General features: G+C 38.2%; 2 protein-coding genes across 2 annotated transcripts in view; one reads left to right on the plus strand and one right to left on the minus strand.

Annotated features, from left to right (window-relative positions):
* LOC135218899 (notchless protein homolog 1-like) overlaps nt 1-22981 on the plus strand; it is a 202447-nt gene that overhangs the window by 61851 nt on the left and 117615 nt on the right.
* LOC135220044 (notchless protein homolog 1-like) lies at nt 355-15102 on the minus strand (the record flags this gene model as incomplete). Its single annotated transcript, XM_064257375.1, is given in 6 exon segments — nt 355-524; nt 759-891; nt 1223-1330; nt 13945-14100; nt 14433-14539; nt 14957-15102. Coding segments are annotated over 6 exon segments (820 nt in total), but the record flags the coding sequence as incomplete, so codon positions are not given.

Genomic DNA, 22981 nt, shown 5'->3' on the forward strand with positions numbered 1-22981 from the left:
AAATTATCCTATTGTTAAGACCGAGGGTTTGTTCACGTATGAACAATATTTCATTATTTTAGGGATACTTATTAACTATGTTTAATCAATATATATGTAAATCACTAGGGTCTGGCTTCTTACAAATTTCACATTAAGAGTTCTAAGGTTAGACTGGCAGTAGACCTTACATGTGCATTTATATCATCAGTTTTGAAGGGATCTCAGGCTAAATTACCACTGCTATATAAATTGTTAGATCATCAGGCTTGAATGATCGATAATTACATCTATTATTTATAAAATACAGATTCTACATATCAAGGTTTGACATAAGTCAAATCTGAGATACCCCAGCATTCAGAAAATATCAACCTATCCAAGCAGTAAACTAAAAAATTCCTTACCAATGGGCTTTTTTTCTTTAGATGGCTCCCACAAAAATAATGTGAAATCATCAGACCCTGATACTAATCTTTCAACACCTCCAGCACACTTTAATGCTGTCTGATACCGGTTTTCTGCACATGCTAATCTTTCTTCATCTAAAAATATACAAGATAAAAGTAACAGATTAAAATATAATATTTTAAGGTGATAAACTTAAATATCAACAAACAAATAATAAAGGATAATGTTTCTTCATCCCTGTTCATAAAACATGAGTCATATTACATCAACTTTACAGTTGTTTTCATCATTTACTGCACTCCACCCAGTACCTTGTGCTGGAGAAAAGTTCTGCCGCTCTTGATGTAAAACTAGAAAAAGTTTCTTACCTGGTAGAAATTCTGGTCTTGGTTTCATTAAAGCCTGGGGCTCAAATGCACCAGTACGTAAAACATAGTCAGTATTCAAGGCTAAAGTATTAACCCAATGTCCATGACCCTGCAAAGTTCGACACATAACACCCTGCAGAAATATTCAACTTGTCAGTATTTCTATAATTCCTAACAACTTTTATGCAAAGAAAACTTTAACCTTATTGAGCAGAAAATTTTCATACACTTAAGCATTTATTTATCATTGCAGTGTTTATAAGTTCTCAGAGTTAAAAATTTCCCATTTTCACTGGAATCTTTCCATACATTAAAAAAACATTATCTTTTGATTCTTACGCATACAGAAAGACAGGCATTTCATTCACATATCCCCTCTCAATTGTAGATATGGCAAAAAAATTTAACAGAAAGAAATGTCAATAATTCCAATTCTTTCTTATAAGCATCATCAAAACACTTACATCAGATGCTCTCCAAACTTTAATAGTTCTATCCTGTGAAGCAGAGAATATTAATCCTTCACCTCCCCATCTCAAAGCTGTTACACTTTTGACATGATTGGAAAGCACCTGAAAAACAAAGGTGAATGTATGAAGGCACAAATGAAATAGCATGTTAGGTAATATTTTCTAAAATGTTCAGAAAAATTATATTTTTATAATAAAATAAAATTTTATTAGTACTAACCCAGTAATTATACAGATGTAGTTTCTACCCAATGGCAGCTTGAATTCCCAAAATTTGTGGTTAAAAACTTCTTCCTGTGTCCAGTAGGAGTACAGGCTTCTCCCACTTTCTGGGGGAAGAGCAACAACTAGTACATGAAAATACCTCAATTTTGTTTGCCCCCTCAAATAATGTCTATTTGAGGGGAGGAGGGTGGGCTCTATTATAAATACTGGGTAAGTACTAATAAAACCTTTTTTATTAAAAAAATATCATTTCTCTTGGTTAACTTACCCAGTAATTATACAGCTGAATCCCACATTGAAAGGTGGTGGAGGTTCATGGAAACATATCTTCAAGATTATATACAAAATTCATAGCACATTTATAAAAACTTTAATTGTTCCTTACCTGGGGAGAGAGCTGCTTCAGGTAGGTACTGCCTCTAATGAGAGCTTTTCTCAACCCTAGTGTTGCAACGGTGTGGCCTTGAACACCTCCATCAGCACAGGAAAACTTCCCAGCTGAAGAATATACCGCTAGCTGAAGAAGTTGATACCAAACAAAAACACCACAAGACAAAACAACCAGACAATAAGAAATTCAAAACCTAGCCCCTGCCCAAGGTTAAAGTGAAGTCATAAATGTCTAAATAAAATGCCTGTTAACCTACAAATTCCATCCCCTAAATTAAAAATAACAAATGAATACTTTCCTCATAAACTCCAAGATTATTTGTTTAAAAAATTGAGAAGAAAATGTGCCTTCACACCTTCTCCCCTACAATCGTGCCAGCTACTGACAAAGATCCCAGTGTTATGCAAATGTTGTATGCAGTTTCCATCTCTTTCAGGTAGTACATTGCAAAAACCTGACTTACATCTCCAGTAAGTTGTTTGCAATATATCGACCAGAGACAAGTTATGTTTTAAGGCTAAAGAAGTAGCCACTGCACTTACCTCATGAGCCTTGACTTTCAAGTTCAACAAGTTCAGGTAGTGTTCTTCTCCCACTAGGAAATGTGCCTTCTTAAAAAGATCTCTAATAAAAATACACGACAGCATTTTTAGATAGAGGTTTCAAGATATTTTTTATGGAGCACCATAAGTCACTCATTGGCCCTCTGATCTTCTCTGTCCTGTGGAGATGATACCCAGGGGCTCCCACAGTACAAAGATCTTTCATCGACTTCTGTGCCTACTAAATCAGAAAGATTCTTTACTGCGAAAGATCTTGGCCAGATCCTAGGTATAAGAGATAGTCTGCTATCTGTGCCAAAGCCGTTTTAGAAATGTTATTTCTCCTGCACCACAACCTAAAGATCAACCACTATGCCTGCTAGACAATCATCGTCTACTGTTTGCAATAGCCCAAGGTGCTGCTTTTGAAAAACCCTTCAATTGAAGGAGTCTGACGACAGTTGAAAACCTGTCAGGGCTAGCGTGGACAGGTTTTGGTGAAACCTCCTGAAATGGGGCTGTCTGAGAAGCTCTGGAATGGTGGGCAGTAGCCTAGAGTAGTCCAATAACAAGGCTAGTAGATCAGTAAACCATTCTTTTTGTGGCCAATAGGGAGCTATTAATGTCATGGTGACATTTTGATGAGATTGGAGCTTGTTCAGCACCTCTCTTATCAAGTTGAACAGAGGAAAAGCGTACATCTAGGTTTGATCAGCTTTCTAAAAGGGCATCTGTCCCCAAGTTCTAGGGTTTGGGAACGAAGAGCAGAACAGAGGAAGTCTGTGTTTTTCTGGATGTGGCAAATAGATCCAGAAATGGTTTGGCCCACAGTTTCCATAGCTGTTCGCATACTCTGAGATCCAGAGTCCAGTCTGTGGAGAGGGATTTGTTGGTCTTGACTCAATTGGTCCACTAAGACATTGAGTTTGCCCTGAATGAAAAGGGTGTCTAGTCTCGTCCCGTTCTGCTCTGTCAATAAAAGGTCTCTTGTCGTTTCGAAGAGGGAGAAAGAGTGCGTTCCTTCCTGTCAACTTATATAAGCGTGTTGTGGTGTTGTCTGAATGCACTGTAATCACTTTGTCTCTTACCTTCCCTCAGAAGTCAAGTAGGCCAGATGAATTGTGTACATTCAATTCCAGATTGTTTATCTGGGTTTGTTTCTCCTCCTGGGACCATATCCCTGAGATCTCCTGGTCTCCGAGGTGAGCTCCCCCCCAATATCCAATGTGTCAGAAAAAAACTCTAGGACTGGGTTAAGACATTTCAAGGATTTTCCTTCATGATACCTGTCCCTTAGTAGCCACCATTTCAAATCCTCTTTGATCTCTTTTGTTATGAGGAAAACAAACATGTCTGGTTGATTTTTCCTGTCCTAGTTGATCTTTAGGAAGTACTCCAAAACTCTCAGAAGCATTCTTCCTAGCCTGACAAAATGTTCTGTTGACGATAGTGTGCCCAGCAAACTCATCGAGTGAATATTTCTGTATCGATAAAATATTATTTACTGTTTTCAGGCAGATTCGATTCTCTTTGGGGACGGCAAAATCTGAAAATTCAGAGAATCCATCTGAATTCCCAAATAGAGAAATTGTCAATTACAATTACTGCAGATTTACCAGCAATCCTAGTCGTTCTGTCAAATTCAGTCTTTTGAAGGTCCTCCATACATTTCTCCTTCGTGGGTGAACATATCAGTCCAGGTATAGTATTATTTTTATACCTATCAGCACTTTAAATTGAAAGACTTTGTTTTGATCAAGGAATCTCAGTATTTCCTTGAGGATGGATGAATCAGCACATGGAAATACGTGTCTGCATATCTAGGGAGATCATCCAGTCTCCCTCATAGACGGCTTTTAGGGCTGAGTGGTCTGTCTAATTCCATTTTGAATTTCGTTTTCGCTATAAAGAAATTCAATGTGCTCACATCGAGGACTGGTCTATATCCTCCAGTAGCTTTCAGGACTACAAACAGCTGATTTAGAACCCCCTCGACTTCACATTCTGTACTTTTTCTGATGCCACTTTCCCTCATTAAGGCAGTTTCTTCTTCCTCAAGGACCAAAAACTATGGAGTAAGATGTTAATATGACCGGAGTGTTCACCAGCGGTGGTTGCTTTTTGAAAGGAATTGAGTAGCCCTCTTTCAAAACCTGTACTATCCATGGTTCTGCCCTTTTTTCTTCCCAGTTCTTCCAGAAGAACTGGAGTTTCGTGCTCATGGGCACATGGAGGACAGTCTTCTCACTTCTTGGTAGTGGACTTGGAAGTTGACTTCTTGACTGCTTTTGAGAAAAAGATTATGTTTCCTTTCATTCTTGACTGAGCTCTCTGGCTTCTTCCTCGAAAAGGCGTTCTCTGTAATGGAGAAATAGACTTAGTTGAAACAGATGACCAATCTCTACGTCGTCTCACAGAATGGGCTAGCAGATCCTGTGTTGATTTCTTCTGTAGCTCCAGGGCAATCTCATTTAGTACCAACTGAGGAAAAAGGTGTTATTTATCTAAGGGCAAAAAGAATAAAGCTGATTTCTGATGAGAGGTTACTCTCTTAAGAGGTGAAAGAGCCCCACAATTTCTTCTTTACAATTCCTATGGCAAATACAGGCAGTCCCCAGTTATCATTGGGGTTCCATTCTTGGCAAGGTGCTACTAAGCAAAAACTGCCATTAACCAAAACTCAATGATTCATAGCGCTTATAGCACAGCGTTTCAGTTAATGGCACTGATAACCTGTTAATGGTGCCTCTATTAGGTATATTATAGGGATATAACACTATTATCAGCACCTTATGGCGCAGATAACTGAAACTCAGCCTGTTATGGCACTATAAATCGCCACTTTTTTTGCGCAATAAAACAGGATCACCATTAACCAAGTAATTTCATAATAAAATGCACTTTTTGTGATAAAACTATTAGAAAACCAGGTATAAACATTTTTAGTGGGTTTTCCTTGAGTTTTAACCAACAAAATAGGCAGTTTCAATAGTTTTCATCTATGCGCGGGTTCTAGGTATTCGCGGGGGGTCTGGTACCCATCCCCTGCAAATACAGGGGAACTCTACATACACTCTCCAGCTGACACTTTACCAGAACCAATGAAGGGTCTACTTTGTCCTCCATCCCTGAAGGTACCTGAAAAGAAAAAGCATTAGTCTCTTTAACCCTTTAACGCCGATTGGACGTATTAAACGTCGACATAAATTGTCTGTCGGGTGCCGATTGGACGTATGGTACGTCGATAAAAAAAAGTTTTTCTAAAAATTCGCGGAAAAATACTTATAGGCCTACCAGCCGAAAACTTTTGAATCACGCGCCTTGGGGGATGCTGGGAGCTCACGGATCAAGGCGTTGTTTTGTTTACAATCGTTACCAGGGCACGCAAGCATGAATTTCTTTCTTATCGCACTAAAAAGTATCAGTGACACATCTCTGAAATTATTTCGTCACTTTGACATAATTTTGACACCATTTTAAATTAGCCGTTACATGGAGTATTATATATGAAAATGTGCGCAATTTCATGTAGAATACAAAAAAAAAAATACTCATGATTGTAGCTTTTATCAGTTTTGAAATATTTTCATATAAATAACAATAAGTGCCAAATTTCAACCTTCAGTACACTTTGACTCTACCGAAATGGTAGAAAAACGCAATTGTAAACTAAAACACTCTTATATTCTAGTAATATTCAATCATTTACCTTCATTTTGCAACAAATTGGAAGTCTCTAGCACAATATTTTGATTTATGATAAATTTATGAAAAAAACTTTTTCCTTACATCCGCGCGGTAACTCTTCCAAAAAAATCATAAATTTTTTTGTGCGATTGTCGTAATGTTTGCACCATTTTAAATTAGGCCGTTACATAAAGTTTTATATATGGAAATGTGCGCTAAAATTTCATTGCACAATACAACTGAAAACAACCCATGGTTAGCTTTTTATCAGTTTTTGAAATATTTTCATATAAATAACGATGTGCCAAAATTTCAACCTTCGGTCAATTTTGACTCTACCGAAATGGTCGAAAAACGCAATTGTAAGCTAAAACTCTTATATTCTAGTAATATTCAATCATTTACCTTCATTTTGCAACAAATTGGAAGTCTCTAGCACAATATTTCGATTTATGGTGAATTTATGAAAAAAAAAAAATTTTTCCTTATGTCCGATTGTCGTAATGTTTGCACCATTTTAAATTAGCCGTTACATAAACTTTTATATATGAAAATATGCGCAATTTCAAGTAGAATACAACAAAAAGTAATTGAAGGTTGTAGCTTTATTCCATTTTCGAAATTACTTTGCATTTATAATCAAGATAAATTAGAAAAAAACCTACGTTTCGGCAACTTTGACTCTATCGAATGGTCGAGAACGCAATTTGTAAGCTATAACGTCTGTACAGTCTAGATAATATTCAGTCATTTATCTTAATTTTGAAACAAATTCAAAGTCTCTAGCACAATATTTAGATTTATGGTGCATTTATGGAAAAAAAAATTTCCTTACGTCCGCGCAGTAACCCTTCTGAAAAAAAATTAGAATTTTTTTGTCCGATTGTCGTAATTTTTGCACATTTTAAATTTAGCCGTGTACATAAAGTTTTGATATATGAAAATGTGCGCAATTTAATGTAGAATACAAAAAAAAAATTGATGGTTGTAGCTTTTCTCATTTCCGAAATATTTGCATATAAATCACGATAAATAGAAAAAAAAACCATGTTCGGTCAACTTTGACTCTACCGAAATGGTTGAAAAACGCAATTGTAAGCTAAAACTCTTACAGTCTAGTAATATTCAGTCATTTATCTTCCTTTTTAAACAAATTTGAAGTCTCTAGCACAATATTTAGATTTATGGTGAATTAAAAAAAAACTCCTTCCCTCCGCGCACGGATTCTCCGCCGCAAATCTCCGAAATGCGTACATCGCATTCTCGTAATATTTGCTCAGTTTCATAGAGTTTTATATATGAAAGTGTGCGAAATTTTATGTAGAATACAACAATAAATAATTGAAGGTCGTAGCTTTTCTCATTTTTGAAATATTTGCATATAAAAAAATATATATAAAAAAATTCGACATTCGGTTAACTTTAACTCGTCCAAAATGGTCGAAAACTACAATTGTAAGCTAAAACTCTTACAGTATAGTAATATTCAATATTTTATCTTCATTTTGAAACAAATTGGAAGTCTCTAGAAAAATATTCAGATTTATGGTGAATTTTTGAAAAAAAACATTTTTTTACGTCCGCACGTTACGAATTCATGCATCATTTTGAGATAATATTTTCTCTGTGTTGCTTTGATCGTTTTACAATGTGTTATAAACCAAAATGATCGCAATTTAGTGTAAAATACAACGAAAACAAAATTAACTCGTTAGCTTTAACCGTTTTGCTCACAGTGCGATTTGAATACAATTATAATTAAATTTTGTTTTTGCGCTATCATATATCCCATTATTTATATATGATAATGATATTTTTTTTCATTTCTGATGGTTGCATACTAAACTTCAGGCAATGACAAAAAAGGAGGCAAAAATGAACTCTTAATCTTGAAAACTAAGCGCGCTGTGATTTTTTGAAAAAAATATTTTTTCCGCTTTGGCGCTCACTCCGAGACCCCCTCGGCATACGGGAGACGATTTTTATTATACCCCTTTGGCGTTAAAGGGTTAATAGGTCGTCCAGGTGCAGGGAGCCTGGCAGCTTCCAAGTGCTCATGTGAGTAGCGAGAAACTGGCACCAATGGGCACCTCGATACTGACATCCATCGTTTGCGCGCCACATATTGACGTCTTGAGCTTCCTGATCTGAGGACACCTTTCAGGGCTTTCCTAAAAACAGCAGGAAGGTTGTGGGCTTCCAGCAGGTTCCTTAAGCCTTTTATAAGGCAGAGGAGAGTGCTCTACTGAAGTGTTGTTCCTGCAATGGGCCCAACTCCCTCGAATAATGCCAGTGGCACCCTGAATCTGGGCTGGGTTTTCCTGGAATTGAGGAGGGGCAGTGAACATTAGAGGCGCCTCTCCAAGCCTATGCCACAACCTGGGAATGCACAGGTTCTGCACAGGTTCGACTTGGGGGGTGACTACCCATGGGCAAGACCCCTCCAACCTCCCTTGGGCCTCTACTATACCTCCTCCATGGTTCAGGGGAGTCTGGCAGTAACCTTTGCCTAGGAGTGTCAGCTGGCTGGGCAGCTGCCTCCTCCACTAACATTTCAACTTCACTTTTCTTAAAATTATTCATTAAGAATCTCACTGACTCACCTAACTGAATAACTGTAGTCACAATCAGTCCAAACTTGTTGCCGCTCTTCTCTTCTAGAGTCGCAAGGTGATCTGTCTCCGACAATCGTGACTCTGTTAAAGGCGGAGCAGGCGGACTCAGCATACATGATATATTTGAAATCATAGAAGCAACATGTACTTCAACACTCACCTTTATTGGGATTTGCATTATTAGCTACCTTACTTTCAGCTCTAAAAGCCACCTTCCTCTTATGATCCCTTTCAAGTTTATTAAGATGAAAAGTCAAAGTCCTCCACGTTTTCTCATCTCATCCTTTACATCCTTGACAAGTATTGGTAATTGAACAATCTTGACCTTTGCAAGCACATAGTATGTGCATCATACAAGACTTTAGTTAACCTAGTATTCCAGCCTTTGCTGCAATACCTAAAGCTACTTGAGGTACAATCTGACACAATAAGGTGTTAAATCAATAAAACAATAAAAGACAAGAAAAAATAATTCATCTCTTAAAGTTAAGTAACCCAGACAACTAGCAAAGGATCGGCAATTCTTGGTGAGAGAAAAGCTGGTCAAAACACTGAATAACCAAAAATTAACACAATTAACCCTCTTACGGCGATTGGACGTATTAAACGTTGACATAAATTGTCTCCCGGTGCCGTGGAACCGTATTAAACCGGTCGCATAGTTTTTTTTAAAAATTCGCGGAATACTTATAGGCCTACCAGCCAAAAACTTTTGAATCACGTGCCTTGGGGGATGCTGGGAGCTCGGATCAAGGCGTTGTTTTGTTTACAATCATTACCAGGCCACGCAAGCGTGAATTTCTTTCTTATCGCACTAAAAAGTATCAGTGACACATCTCTGAAATTATTTCGTCACTTTGACATAATTTTGGCACCATTTTAAATTAGCCGTTACATGGAGTATTATATATAAAAATGTGCGCAATTGCATGTAGAATACAACAAAAAAATAAAATAACGATAAGGGCCAAAATTTCAACCTTCGGTCAACTTTTGACTCTACCGAAATGGTCAAAAAAACGCAATTGAAAGCTAAAACCTTATATTCTAGTAATATTCAATCATTTACCTTCATCCTGCAACAAAATGGACGTCTCTAGCACAATATTTTGATTTATGGTGAATTTATGAAAAAAAACAAAATTTCCTTACGGTCAGCGCGGTAACTCTTCCGATAAATTTTTTTGTGTGATTGTCGTAATGATTGCACCATTTTAAATTGGCCGTTACATAAAGTTTTATATATGGAAATGTGTGCAATTTCATGCACAATACAATTAAAAACAACCCATGGTTGTAGCTTTTATCAGTTTTGAAATATTTTCCTATAAATAACGATAAGTGCCAAAATTTCAACCTTCGGTCAACTTTGACTCTACCGAAATGGTCAAAAAACGCAATTGTAAGCTAAAACTCTTATATTCTAGTAATATTCAATCATTTACCTTCATTTTGCAACAAATTGGAAGTCTCCAGCACAATATTTAGATTTATGGTGAATATATGAAAAAAAAAAATTTTCCTTACGTCCGCGCGGTAACTCTTCCGAAAAAATCAGAAATTTTTTCGTCCGATTGTCGTAATGTTTACACCATTTTAAATTAGCCGTTACATATACTTTTATGTATGAAAATGTGCGCAATTTTATGTAAAATACAACTAAAAATAATTGAAGGTTGTAGCTTTTCTCATTTTTGAAATATTTGCATATAAATCATGATAAATAGAAAAAAACCACATTCGGTCAACTTTGACTCTACCGAAATAGTTGAAAAACGCAATTGTAAGCTACAACTCTTACAGTCTAGTAATATTCATTCATTTATCTTCATTTTGAAACAAATTCGGAGTCTCTAGCGCAATATTTAGATTTATGGTGAATTTAAAAAAAAAAAACTTTCCTTCACTCTGCGCGCGGATTCTCCGCCGCAAATCTCCGAAATGCATACGTCGCATTATCGTTATATTTGCTCCATTTCATATTAGGCGTTTCATAGAGTTTTATATATGAGAATGTGCGCAATTTTATGTAGAATACAACAATAACTAATTGAAGGTTGTAGGTTTTCTCATTTTCGAAATATTTGCTTATAAAATAAATATAAAAAAAATTCCGACATTCGGTCAACTTTAACTCGATCGAAATGGTTGAAAACTGCAATTGTAAGCTAAAACTCTTACAGTCTAGTAATATTCAATATTTTATCTTCATTTTGTAAAGCTAAAACTTCTTACAGTAAATAGTAATATTCAATTTTTATCTTTTTCAGTGTAAAACAATTGAAAGTCTTAGAAAAATATTTAGATTTATGGTGAATTTTTGAAAAAAAAACCTTTTTTTACGTCCGCGCGTTACGAATTCATGCATCATTTTGTGATAATATTTTCTCTGTGTTGCTTTGATCGTTTTACAATGTGTTATATACCAAAATGATCGCAATTTAGTGTACAATACAACGAAAAAAAATTAACTCGTTAGCTTTAACCGTTTTGCTCACAGCACGATTTGAATACAATTATATATGAAATTTTGTTTTCGCACTATCATATATTGCATTATTTATATATGATAATGATATTTTTTTCATTTTCTGATGGTTTGCATACTAAACTTCAGGCAATGACAAAAAAAAAGGAGCCAAAATGAACTCTTAATCTGAAAACTAAGCACGCTGTGATTTTTTACAAAAATATTTTTTCCGCTTCGGCGCTCACTCCGAGGCGGCCTCGGCATACGGGAGACGATTTTTATTATACCCTTCGGCGTAAGGGGGTTAATCCACATTTGACAAATGGTAACCACAACAGGCTACAAGCCCAAATACTTTACCCAAATAAAGCTCCAAGGTCAAATTCAATGGGAAAATACAAGTTGCTCTCCTACAACGATGTTAGTCCTAGGACAGCAGAAACAAAATTGAGGTACAGTGGTACCTTGACCTACGAGTTTAATTCATTCCGTGGCTGAGCTCATAGCTCAATCTGCTCGCACATCAAATCAATTTTCCCCATTAAAAATACTTAAAATGCCCTCAAAATGCCGCCCCATATTTTTAAGTTTCATGTTATGAAATAAGGAAAATACATTTTTTAATAACAATTATTGAATAAAAATATAATAGAATGGGTATGTAAAGATATAATAAGGTTTTATACAGTGTACAGGTAGTGTTCAAGTTATGATAATTCGTCTTACGATAATCTGATTTTGCGATAGCCTAAGGGAGCGAGACCAAATTACAATAGCAATAACTTGATCCCATCTTCTAGTTGAATTAAGTTCCAAAAGCAGCAAAAGAGATGATAAAAGTATTGTTTTAACGTTATGCTAGTTGCGTAAATGTGTATAGCCATGAACAACAGAACAAGAAACAACTTTTTTTGTTAAGTACAACCGAATTGGATAACAACAACATCCGTATGATAGTTAACAATTACCGTAGATATGTTATAAATAACATTATGAACAATAGGAATGAGATATTTCTATGCAATAACTTTATTTGCTATTGATCAAAGATCAACAAGGAAATATACTGTTAAATTTAAGCCAAGTTGTAGCTGAAGCTGAAAAACTGTTCAAGCTGCTAATGTCTATTATCATGCATCAGCAACAAGGAAAAAACTCCCATAACTTATGCCATCAAACACACAACTGTAGATAAAATTGAGAGAAAATAATTTTATAATCAAAACTACTGGGCTTGAAAGAACACATTTTACTGTTGCTTTCATGCTGATAAAAGATAAATAACATAAAGCTCGTATTATGATGAAGTGAAAATAGCGAACGGAATTATGTAATCTTTTTACTCAATAAACATGCCACCAACACAATCTGTTAACGAAAAAAATAATTTAGTTCACAGTCACAACGACATGTATTCAAGTCATATTTTGACTTGAAAACACGTTGCATAACGAAAAATGACCCTGTCTCATATACGTCCAGTATCTAGATATTTGTTTATGCTAACCAGAAGCAAGAAAATTCACTCAGAATTGTATTAATACGTATGGTAAAATAAACTCGTATTTGCCATCAGCTGATAGCCAAACCCACACATTGACTGATATGTTAGTACAGTGGACACCCCATATTCGCGTTCTCAGGATTCGCAGACTCACACATTCGCAGATTTCTCTTGGGAACGTTTCCCCACATTATTCACGGAAAATTTGCGCATTCGCGGTATTTTTCTATGAGAAATATCCACAAATTCCTGGGTTTTTTTTATCAATTTAATCATAAAATGCACTTTTTGTCATAAAACTACTAAAAAAACCAAGTATGAATATTTTTAGTGTTTTTTTTTTTTTTTTTTTTTAGTTTTTACTAACAAAATAGGCTGTTTTTAGCATTTTTATAGGGGTTCCAAACATTCGCGGATTCTAACTATTCACGGGGGGGTCTGGTACGCAAATACGGGGGGACCACTGTACAGGCAGTCCCCAGGTTACGACAGGTTCGGCTTACGACGTTCCAAGGTTAAGACGCTTCTCAATTATATTCATCAGACATTATTTCCAGGGTTAGGACACCTACAACGCTGATCTGGCAGATGAAATATGACACCAAAAATGCAAAATAATCAATATTTGAAAGTTTTTTTGATGAAAAATGCAAAAAGAATACAGTTTACAAAGTTTTCAATGCACCCATAGCATTAAAAGTAAGGTTTTCTTAGGATTTTTTATGATGTTCCGGCTTACGACGATTTTCTGCTTATGACGTGTCTCAAGAACGGAACCCCCGTTGTAACCCGGGGGTTGCCTGTATTTTATACTACAATAATATGAGAATACATATTATGTTATTGGATGCAGTGAAGTAATGTATAATTTTTTAAAAGATTCATGGAAACATACATATTTACTTTTTCTTCTTTCCTTGTCTTAATTTTCATCACTACGCCATGCATGTAACAGCAGCATCTTGAGCTCGTACCTCAATTTTTTGCTCACGTAACAAAGCAAAAACTAAACCGAGTGACAACTTGTACCTCGGCAAACTGGTACATTATTTCACTCGTAGGTCAAGGTACTAATGTATTTTCGTGTAGTTGTTCCTCTTCCCCCAAGAAAGTGGGAGGAGCCTGTTCACCTACCAGACACAGGACGAAGTTTTAACCACGAATTTTGGGAATTCAAGCTGCCGCCGGGTAGAAACTACTACTGTACGTATAATTACTGGGTAAGTTGCATTAACAAAAACGTTACGGTATAGCTATAGTAATGGTAGAAATGTATTATTACTCTTTCACATGAACCATGTCGTATGTTCCATATTCTAATATCTCCATCCTTCCCCGCTGAAGCTACTCTTGAACACTGAGGATGGTCAGATAAATGAAGCGGTTCCCAGCACAAAGCTGTAATCCATTGTTTGTGCCCTAAGAATGTCCGCACTGCCTGCAAATGAGATTCACATCAGCTAATAAAAGAACAATGTAGGTTCATTATAGCTATGATCCTTTCCAATGACAATTCCACAGTTATAAGCAAAAGGCAAACCACAGAAGAAAGTGCTGCAAATTATTCTTACTAAACGTTTAATGAAACTAACAGTACGTGTTGTAATTACAACATGCTTGAGTGGCTTTATTTACAAAAATTGCACCTTAATTTATTGGATTTAAAGGACATCCTGATAAAGGAAAATATATAATTAACTGGTTATACTACTCAATAACAATAGCAGTAATCAAGAGATGCCTTCAATTCAATGAATTTCAAAACAATACCTTTCCAGTTCTTGGGTCCCAAACAATAACTTGACCTGTTTTACAACCAGATGCTAAATGCAACCCATCAGGAGACCAGGATGTGACTAATACCCAGTGACGATGTGCTGAAAATACAGATATTCAATGATGAAGACAAATTAATTGAAATGCAGTCCAAGATCTTATCTTTATATTTTACTTGCATTGAAAATAACCTTACTTTCTAGTATGTATTATACCCAAAATCTCTTACAGTAACACTGTGACAATACGAATTAATTAATTGTTTGAAATAAAAAATTATAAAATTTGAAAACAGTCAAACTGCATGCTATTAGAAGTAATTATGGCTTGCAATATGAATGACCTGAGAGCAATCTTAGTATCAAATAATAATTGTTGACAATGATAACTCCCTCAAGTGCAAAATAACGATTTTTATGATAAAATCAATTCTTTTAGGTACTTTGCCTCCATCATTTGCTTTATCTGTGACTACTTGAACTGCTATTAAAAAACTTGCTAAAAAAAATCTTTCTTACCTTTCCCAACAAAATGTGGAGTTTCTGTATTAATATCCCAAAATCGTACTGTGGTGTCTCCTGAACCAGATGCCATGTGCTGCCCATCAGGACTGAATGATGCACACAAAATTGCTTCAGCATGTCCAGGAAGGGAAGATGTGCATCTGGATGTCAAAGGCAATAAACAATTCATTACTTTCATCTTGCTTTGAAAAGTCAAAACACTGGGTAAAATTTAGTCACTGGATAAAGTTCATTAACCTGAAAACTGCTACAAGCCACCTAAGCGGCTGTATTGGGAACTGCTATAAGCCTCTTCAGAGCGCCATTTTCTATCTCTTCTCACAAATTCTGTCATAACATTACTTAACTTGCTTTATTTTTTCATGATAAAACTATTTCGCTAGTAAAAGTTTTAATGTTTTGAACTTTATTTTACTCATATATATTATGTATAATAAAGAAATTCCCCAAGACCAAATTTAACTTTTACGCAAAAGAAAATAGTAAAATGTTGTTCTTTTCAGTCAAGACTTGTTTTATATTATACATTAGAAACATGTGGAATAAAAAGTCATATATATAGCATACTTATGCACACACACACATGTATAATATCACAACATAATAACCTGCTCACTAAGGAATATAAAAGGAGGGGCAACTCCCAAAATAAAATGTAATAAACATAGCAAGCAGTTTGAGTTACCATGATAGTAATTGTTTATTTTGCATTGGGCATGTGTAATGCTCTATCTTGATGACAATGAAAGGAACTTATGTATTGTTTTCTGAGTTCTTGTTTGTTTGTCAGAGAGAGAGAGAGAGAGAGAGAGAGAGAGAGAGAGAGAGAGAGAGAGAGAGAGAGAGAGAGAGAGAATAACCTTTTTATGAAATATTTTATGAAATGTTTATATTCATTATACATACCGTATATACTCGCATAACACGCGATCTTGCATATCATGCGACCCCCAAATTTTCACCCTCAAAAAATTATTTTATTACGTTTTTACTCCTTCTCTTAATCTATCCCATCTTCTAGTAAGTTTAAAAAAGTAAAAGAGAATGCAGAAAGTATCGGTACGTAGTAATGATATAGTACTTGTTTGGAAAATGGATACAGCCTGAAACAGCTGATTTGCTGTGAACAACGAATATGATAAAAACAGCCTTTTTCCTTGCATTTCAACCATCGTACGATAGTAAAAAATTACCATAGTTACGTTACAAATGACGTTAATGAGGAATCGGACTGGAATCTTTTTATTTTTAATTAATTAAAGGTAATAGTCGACTTACTACCGCAATCGGTTACGGACAACCAGTCATAAATCGATTTGGACGTAAGTCGGCCCATGCTAATTTACCGTAAGAATGTTATACTAGCGTAGCCTACACTAAGGTAATCAGTACCATCTTTACATATAGGGTAGCCTAGCCTACACTACAAAGCATACTTTATACATATATGGCATACTAATTATTAATTTCAGCTAATTCTCTAAGTTCAATGCACATTGGCTTATGATGATTCAGTACAAAGAGAAACTTAATAACATTTAACACGTTACCCTCGCCTATACGATGATGATATTGTGGTACATATATCGTATAGTAGTCTAGTCTTCAGTATACTGTATACTACATATACAATATAATTTAGTAATTTATTAGTAAAAGCCAATATGATATTTTCATGATAAAATAAAGTTTCACATATACTTACCGAACAGTTACATAGCTTATAGCTTCTTACCTGCGGCAGTCGAAATTCAAATTGTTGGCGCCAGCGGCGTTGCTATCTTAAGTATAGGTGATACAAGACCCGCCCACATCCGGGAACCCTGGGTACTGCTAGCCTTCGCTACCGTCAATTTTCGTTTAGCCGACACGTCCATCTGTGTGGAGGTGGGTGGGCTTTGATTTTATGTAACTGTTCGGTAAGTATATGTGAAACTTTATTTTATCATGAAAATATCATTTTCACATAAGTGACTTACCGAACAGTTACATAGCTGAATCTAAACTACCCGGAAGGAGGGTAGATGGACTACATAAAAATGACAGTAAGACCACATTAAACAGCAAATGTTGCAGTACCCTACCTTGTGAGAGAGCAGCTGCAGGAGAATACTGCCTCTGGTTGGCGCTCTCACATCCAACTCCGTAGGAGGACGTGGCAGTATAGGCCAGGGTCGTTCCTACTTAAGTGGGATTTTGTAACCATGGACAAGACCATTGGTTGACAAAATATTAAAAAAACAGATAATGCCCTTGCCCTGGGCTTCAAAAACCAGATAAAAAATAACAGACCATCACCTATACCAAAAATAATGACATACTCAAAAGTAATAAATAAGATCTGGAGGTTCTCCAAAGTACTATGAGCCTCCAGTCTGCCCACGACTCAACAACCTATAACAAGGCGAGGAGACAGTAGAGGATAGAAAGTTCCCCTATGTTTCCTTTCCCAACACCATGCCCGCTACCGAAAACAAAGGACCCAATTTACAACAACTATCATAGGTAGCCTCTACATTCTTCAGGTGAAATGAGGCAAAACACAGATCTCGATCTCCAAAACGTAGATTGAAGAATCGAGGAAAGCGACATATTGTGCTTGAAGCTTAAGGATGTCGCCACTGCATGTATTTCATGTGCTTTCACCTTAAACACATTTAGAGTCTGATCTTGGACTTGAGAGTGTGACTCCAGTATCAGACTTCTCAAAAAGAACGAAATAGCGTTCTTGGAGAGGGGTTTTGCAGAATTCTTAACCGAACACCAAAGTCGGTCGGAATTACCTCTAACGGATTGTGTCCTTGACAGGTAACATTTCAGAGCTCTGACAGGACATAGTAAATATTCTTCGTCCATCGGACCCACTATATTAGATAATCCCTTAAGTACAAAAGATTTAGGGCATGGGTTAGAGGGAGATTCGTTCTTTGCTAAAAATTCGTTAACAAAAGAACAAACCGCATTACGATTTTTGAACCCCACCTCTTTGTGGATGGCTTGTAACTCACTCACTCTCCCTGCTGTAGCCAAAGCGAAGAGAAAAAGTGCCTTCCTCGTTACATCTCTCAAAGACGCTTCACGAAGTGGCTCGAATCGTGAAGACATCAGAAAAGTTAAAACTACGTCCAAGTTCCAGTCCACTATCCTCTGGATACTTTACTGTATTAAATGATTTAATTAAATCTCCAATATCCTGGTTAGAGGAGATGTCAAGCCCTCTATGCTTAAACACTGAGGACAGCATAGCTCTGTACCCTTTAATTGTCAATACCGACAAGTTCTTAACTTCTTTAAGGTACAGCAAAAAATCAGCTATTTCTGTCACAGAGGTTTTAGAAGACGAGAAATTATGTCTTCTGCACCACATCCTAAAGACTCCCCACTTCGATTGGTAGAGCTTGGCAGAAGAGCTTCTTCGACAGTTAGCAATAGCCTCTGCCGCTCTACGAGAAAACCCCTTAGCTCTGACGAGTTTCCGGACAGTCTGAACCCTGTCAGTGACAGAGCGGACAAATTCTGATGATACCTGTCGAAGTGGGGCTGTTTGAGTAGCTGAGGATACTGAGGAAGAAGTCTGGGATGGTCTATAACCAACTGAGAAGGTCTGGGAACCACTCTTTCTGGGCCAGAATGGTGCTACCAGCGTCATTGACACATTTTGATGTGAGAGGAACTTGTTCAGCACCTCTCTGATCATTCCAAATGGGGGAAAGGCGTAAACGTCTAGACCCGTCCAATCCTGAAGCATTGCGTCGGTCTTCCAAGCAAGAGGATCTGGAACTGGGGAACAAAAGATCGGAAGTCGATTGTTCCTCGACGTGGCAAACAGATCCACTGAAGGTCTTCCCCAAAGTTTCCACAGTTCCTGACAAATTTTGTCTTGCAATGTCCACTCCGTGGGAAGAACTTGGTTTACTCGACTGAGTTCGTCCGCCAGTGCATTTAACTTCCCCTGTACAAACCTCGGAACGAGGGAAATATCCCGATCTTGAGACCAGAGAAGGAGATCTTCTGCGACTTTGTTGAGGGAGAATGAATGGGTTCCTCCCTGATTCCTGATATAAGATAGAGCGGTGGTGTTGTCGGAGTATACTGCCACTCTCTTTCCACGACCAAAGGAGCGAATGCTTGCAGACCGAACCAAATCGCCTTCAACTCCTTCATGTTGATGTGATTCAACCTCTCTTTCTCTGACCATAATCCTGAGATCTTTTTGGTCCCTAGGAGAGCTCCCCAACCTCTGTCCGATGCATCGGAGTATAATTCTACGTCTGGGTTCCTTAATGTCAGGGAGAGACCCTCTTGCAATCTTTCCCTCAACATCCACCATCTCAAGTCGTTCTTGATCTCTTCCGACACTGGGAACGAATACGTGTCTGGTTGAGACTTCCGACACCACTCGCTTTGAGATAAAACTGAAGAGATCTCATGTGAAGACGACCCAACTTTACAAACGTCTCTACTGATGATAACGTCCCGCCTATGGAGACCTCATCCATTCCAAGGCGGAGGAGGACTGACGGTTCAGGAATTGGCTCACTTTTTTGAGGCAAGATTCTATTATTTTCGGGGACAGAAAAACCCGAAAAGTCTGAGAGTCCAGAATCATCCCCAAATAGGGGATCTTCTGGGACGGCACTAATTGAGACTTCTCCAGGTTGATGAGAATTCCCAATTGACTCGCTAATGACAGTGTCTTCCGTAAATCCTTCACGCACTGTGTCCTCGAACCCGATCTGAGAAGCCAGTCGTCCAGGTAAAATGCTGCATTTATGCCCAACATATGCAGCCATTTCCCCAATGGAGCAAGAACACGAGTAAATACTTGAGGGGCCGTCGAAAGGCCGAAACAAAGGGCTCTGAATTGATACGTTCTCCCTTCGAACACAAATCTCAGGAACTTCTTTGAACTCTGGTGAATCGGGACATGAAAGTTAGGCGTCCTTCATGTCCAGGGACACCATCCAATCGCCTGGGCGAAGTGCCGACATCACAGAATGATTTGTTTCCATATTGAACTTTGTCTTCAGCACAAAAAAGGTTCAATGCGCTTACATCTAGCACTGGCCTCCAACCCCCCGAGGCTTTGGGAACTACAAAGAGTCTGTTGTAGAATCCCTGAGAACTGTCGAGGACTTCCTCTATTGCTCCCTTCTTGATGAGTGCATTGACCTCTGCTGCTAAAGCCAAAGCTCTCTCTGATCCTGGAGAATATGCTGTTAAGCTGATTGGTGTATCGGAGAGAGGAGGATCTAGAACAAAAGGAATCGAGTATCCCTCTCGAAGAACTTGAACTACCCATTGCTCTGCACCTCTTCGACTCCATTCTTCCCAAAAAAGATGGAGTCTTGCCCCTACTTGCACGTGAAGGAACGGCTTCTCACTTGTCCGAAGGTTTGGGGGGAGGTTTCTTTGAGGACTTGTACTGTGGACGCAAATTAGTCCTGGGTCGTTGCCACTTAGGTTTATTCCCTCGAAAGGGATGCTTCTGAAAAGGAGAAGACTTAGCTCCTGTCGGAGTAGGCTCTTTCGGACGTCTAGAAGACTGAAGAAGGAGATCATTAGTAGATTTCTTTACTAAATCCGATAGAATTTGTTGAATGGTTTCTTCAGGGAAAAGATGAGATTTACAGAGAGGAGCAAACATGAGAGCCGAACTTCTGGTTATTAGTGACTCCTTTAGACACGAAAGAACACCACCTTTCTCTCTTCTTCATCACTCCCATTGTGAAAAGGGCTGCTAATTCTCCTGAACCATCTCTAACAGCCTTATCCGCACAGAACAGAACTCCTAACCAGTCTGTGGCAAAATCTTCTTCTAAAGACTGACAGTCTTCAATCTTGCAAGCTAAAGAGGCAATAGTCCAGTCCAAAAAACTAAATACCTCAAATACTTTAAAAATATTCTTCACCAAATGGTCAAGCTCTGAAGAAGAAAACAAAATTTTAGCTGACGAAAAAGCTGCTCTTCGGTGTGAGTCCACTAAACCGGAGAAGTCTCCCTGGGAGGAGGCAGACACTCCCAAAGAAGGAACTTCTCCAGTTGCGTAGAAGCGATACGCTTTACTCTGAAGCTTAGAAGGTGGGAAACCAAACGAAGCCTTACCTGTTTCCCTCTTCTTAGAAAGCCACTCTGTTGACTCCTTAAGGGCCTGCTTCGAGGACTGAGAAAGAACCAGTTTAGGTAGACACGAATACGCTGTCTTCCTATCTTTAATGAACATCGAAGGCGGTGAAGACGGAGAAGCAGGTTCAAAGTAATCTGGATAAGTGGACAGGAAAAATTTAAGAAGACTCGAATAAGCCAACGAATCCTTGTCATCTTGATCCAAAGCTTCCTCTTCAGACTGCACGGAAGCAGAGTCGAAATCAGGCTTATGTTGTACCCCGGTGGAGGATTTCAACAAACTCATAAGATCCTGGAAATGCTTCTTAAATGGAGCTAAGGTAGAATCGTCTAACACTGTAGAAGTCGATGGTCTTTCAGCCGAAGAACGATTCTTTCTAACAGGTGAAGTCTCCGCACAACGAGTCGACACAGGCGAACAACCAGTCGAAATTCCTATCGACTCACGGCGAGGGGAGTTGAACAAAGACGAGCGAATACGCTTCTCTGGACAGTAATACGGAGTCGAACGAGGCGACCGAGCCAAAACTGCGACTGAGACTCGCTTGGGAGAGTCGAGCGATCGTGAATTATCACGAAGTTTAGTCCGAGAGCCATTGCTTTTAGCCGAAAAATGCGACTGCGGAGGAGATTCACTAAATATCACATCCGGAGCAAAACTACACGAAGGTTGAGGACTCCAATGCCTCTTAGATTTCTTAACAGGAGTCGGTGACGAATCACCCGCAAGAATCGAATGTCTTTTTAACGGTCAAGACACCAAATCACTTCGCCTTTTGCGCACTGGCGATTGCACTTCCGAATCAGAAGACAGACAAGAATCACAAACACTAATACCTTTCCACATCTTTTTGGACGACACCCGCGAGTCGACGGAGTCGACGGCTGACCGTGGGCAAACTCCCCCAGACTCCTTCCGACCTCCGGTATGTCTTCTCCCGGTTGCGGGGGAGCGGGACAGTGACCTTCGTCTGGGAGTCGAGGGGGAACGGACAACCGCCTCCTCAGGCGCCAACATTAACACTTTGCACTGCACTAGATTTCACTGTACTATCTACGAAAGCTTTAAAAAGACATTCCTAACTTCATAACTGATTCAGCTAACACTTCGAACTTTTTATCCATCTTAGACTCAAGCAAGGCAATGGTGTTGGGTTCGGAAACATGGGCAACTTGAACAGGGGTAATCAAAGGAGAAGTAGGAGGACTATTAATTGAGAAATATTCTCTAATAAGGAGAGGCAAGAGAAGACTTATTTGTCTCCGAAGGAACAGGAGTAGTTCTAACCTATTCTTACTACTAGCCCTAAGAGCTGCCTTCCTCTTCCTATCTTTCTCCATTTTTCTCAGCATGCGATCTAACCGCCTTCCATCCCTGTTCATCCAATTCTTTACATTCATCACATGTCACATCCATACCATTACAATTTTGTCCTCTGCATTTAGTGCACTTAGAGTGCGGATCGTGACATAACTTAGCTAATCTTGTTTTGCAGCCAGCGCTGCAAAACCTTACAGCAGATGAACTAGAATCTGACATAATTAGCAATAATGACGAAAAACTGAATAGAAGATAGCTAACTGGCAAGAAAAACCAAAAACTTGTACATCACCAAACAAAAAACCAAAATCCAAAATGGCGACGCAGGAGACTGCAGCGAAAATCTCACAGGTGTTACCCCGCCCGTGAGCGGCAGAAACGAAAATTGACGGTAGAAGGCTAGCAGTACCCAGGGTTCCCGGATGTGGGCGGGTCTTGTATCACCTATACTTAAGATAGCAACGCCGCTGGCGCTAACAATTTGAATTTCGACTGCCGCAGGTAAGAAGCTATAAGCTATGTAACTGTTCGGTAAGTCACTTATGTGAAATTTGGAGCTTCAATGCATTCT

This window comes from Macrobrachium nipponense, chromosome 1, assembly GCF_015104395.2.
Source record: "Macrobrachium nipponense isolate FS-2020 chromosome 1, ASM1510439v2, whole genome shotgun sequence".
Taxonomy (NCBI): domain Eukaryota; kingdom Metazoa; phylum Arthropoda; class Malacostraca; order Decapoda; family Palaemonidae; genus Macrobrachium; species Macrobrachium nipponense.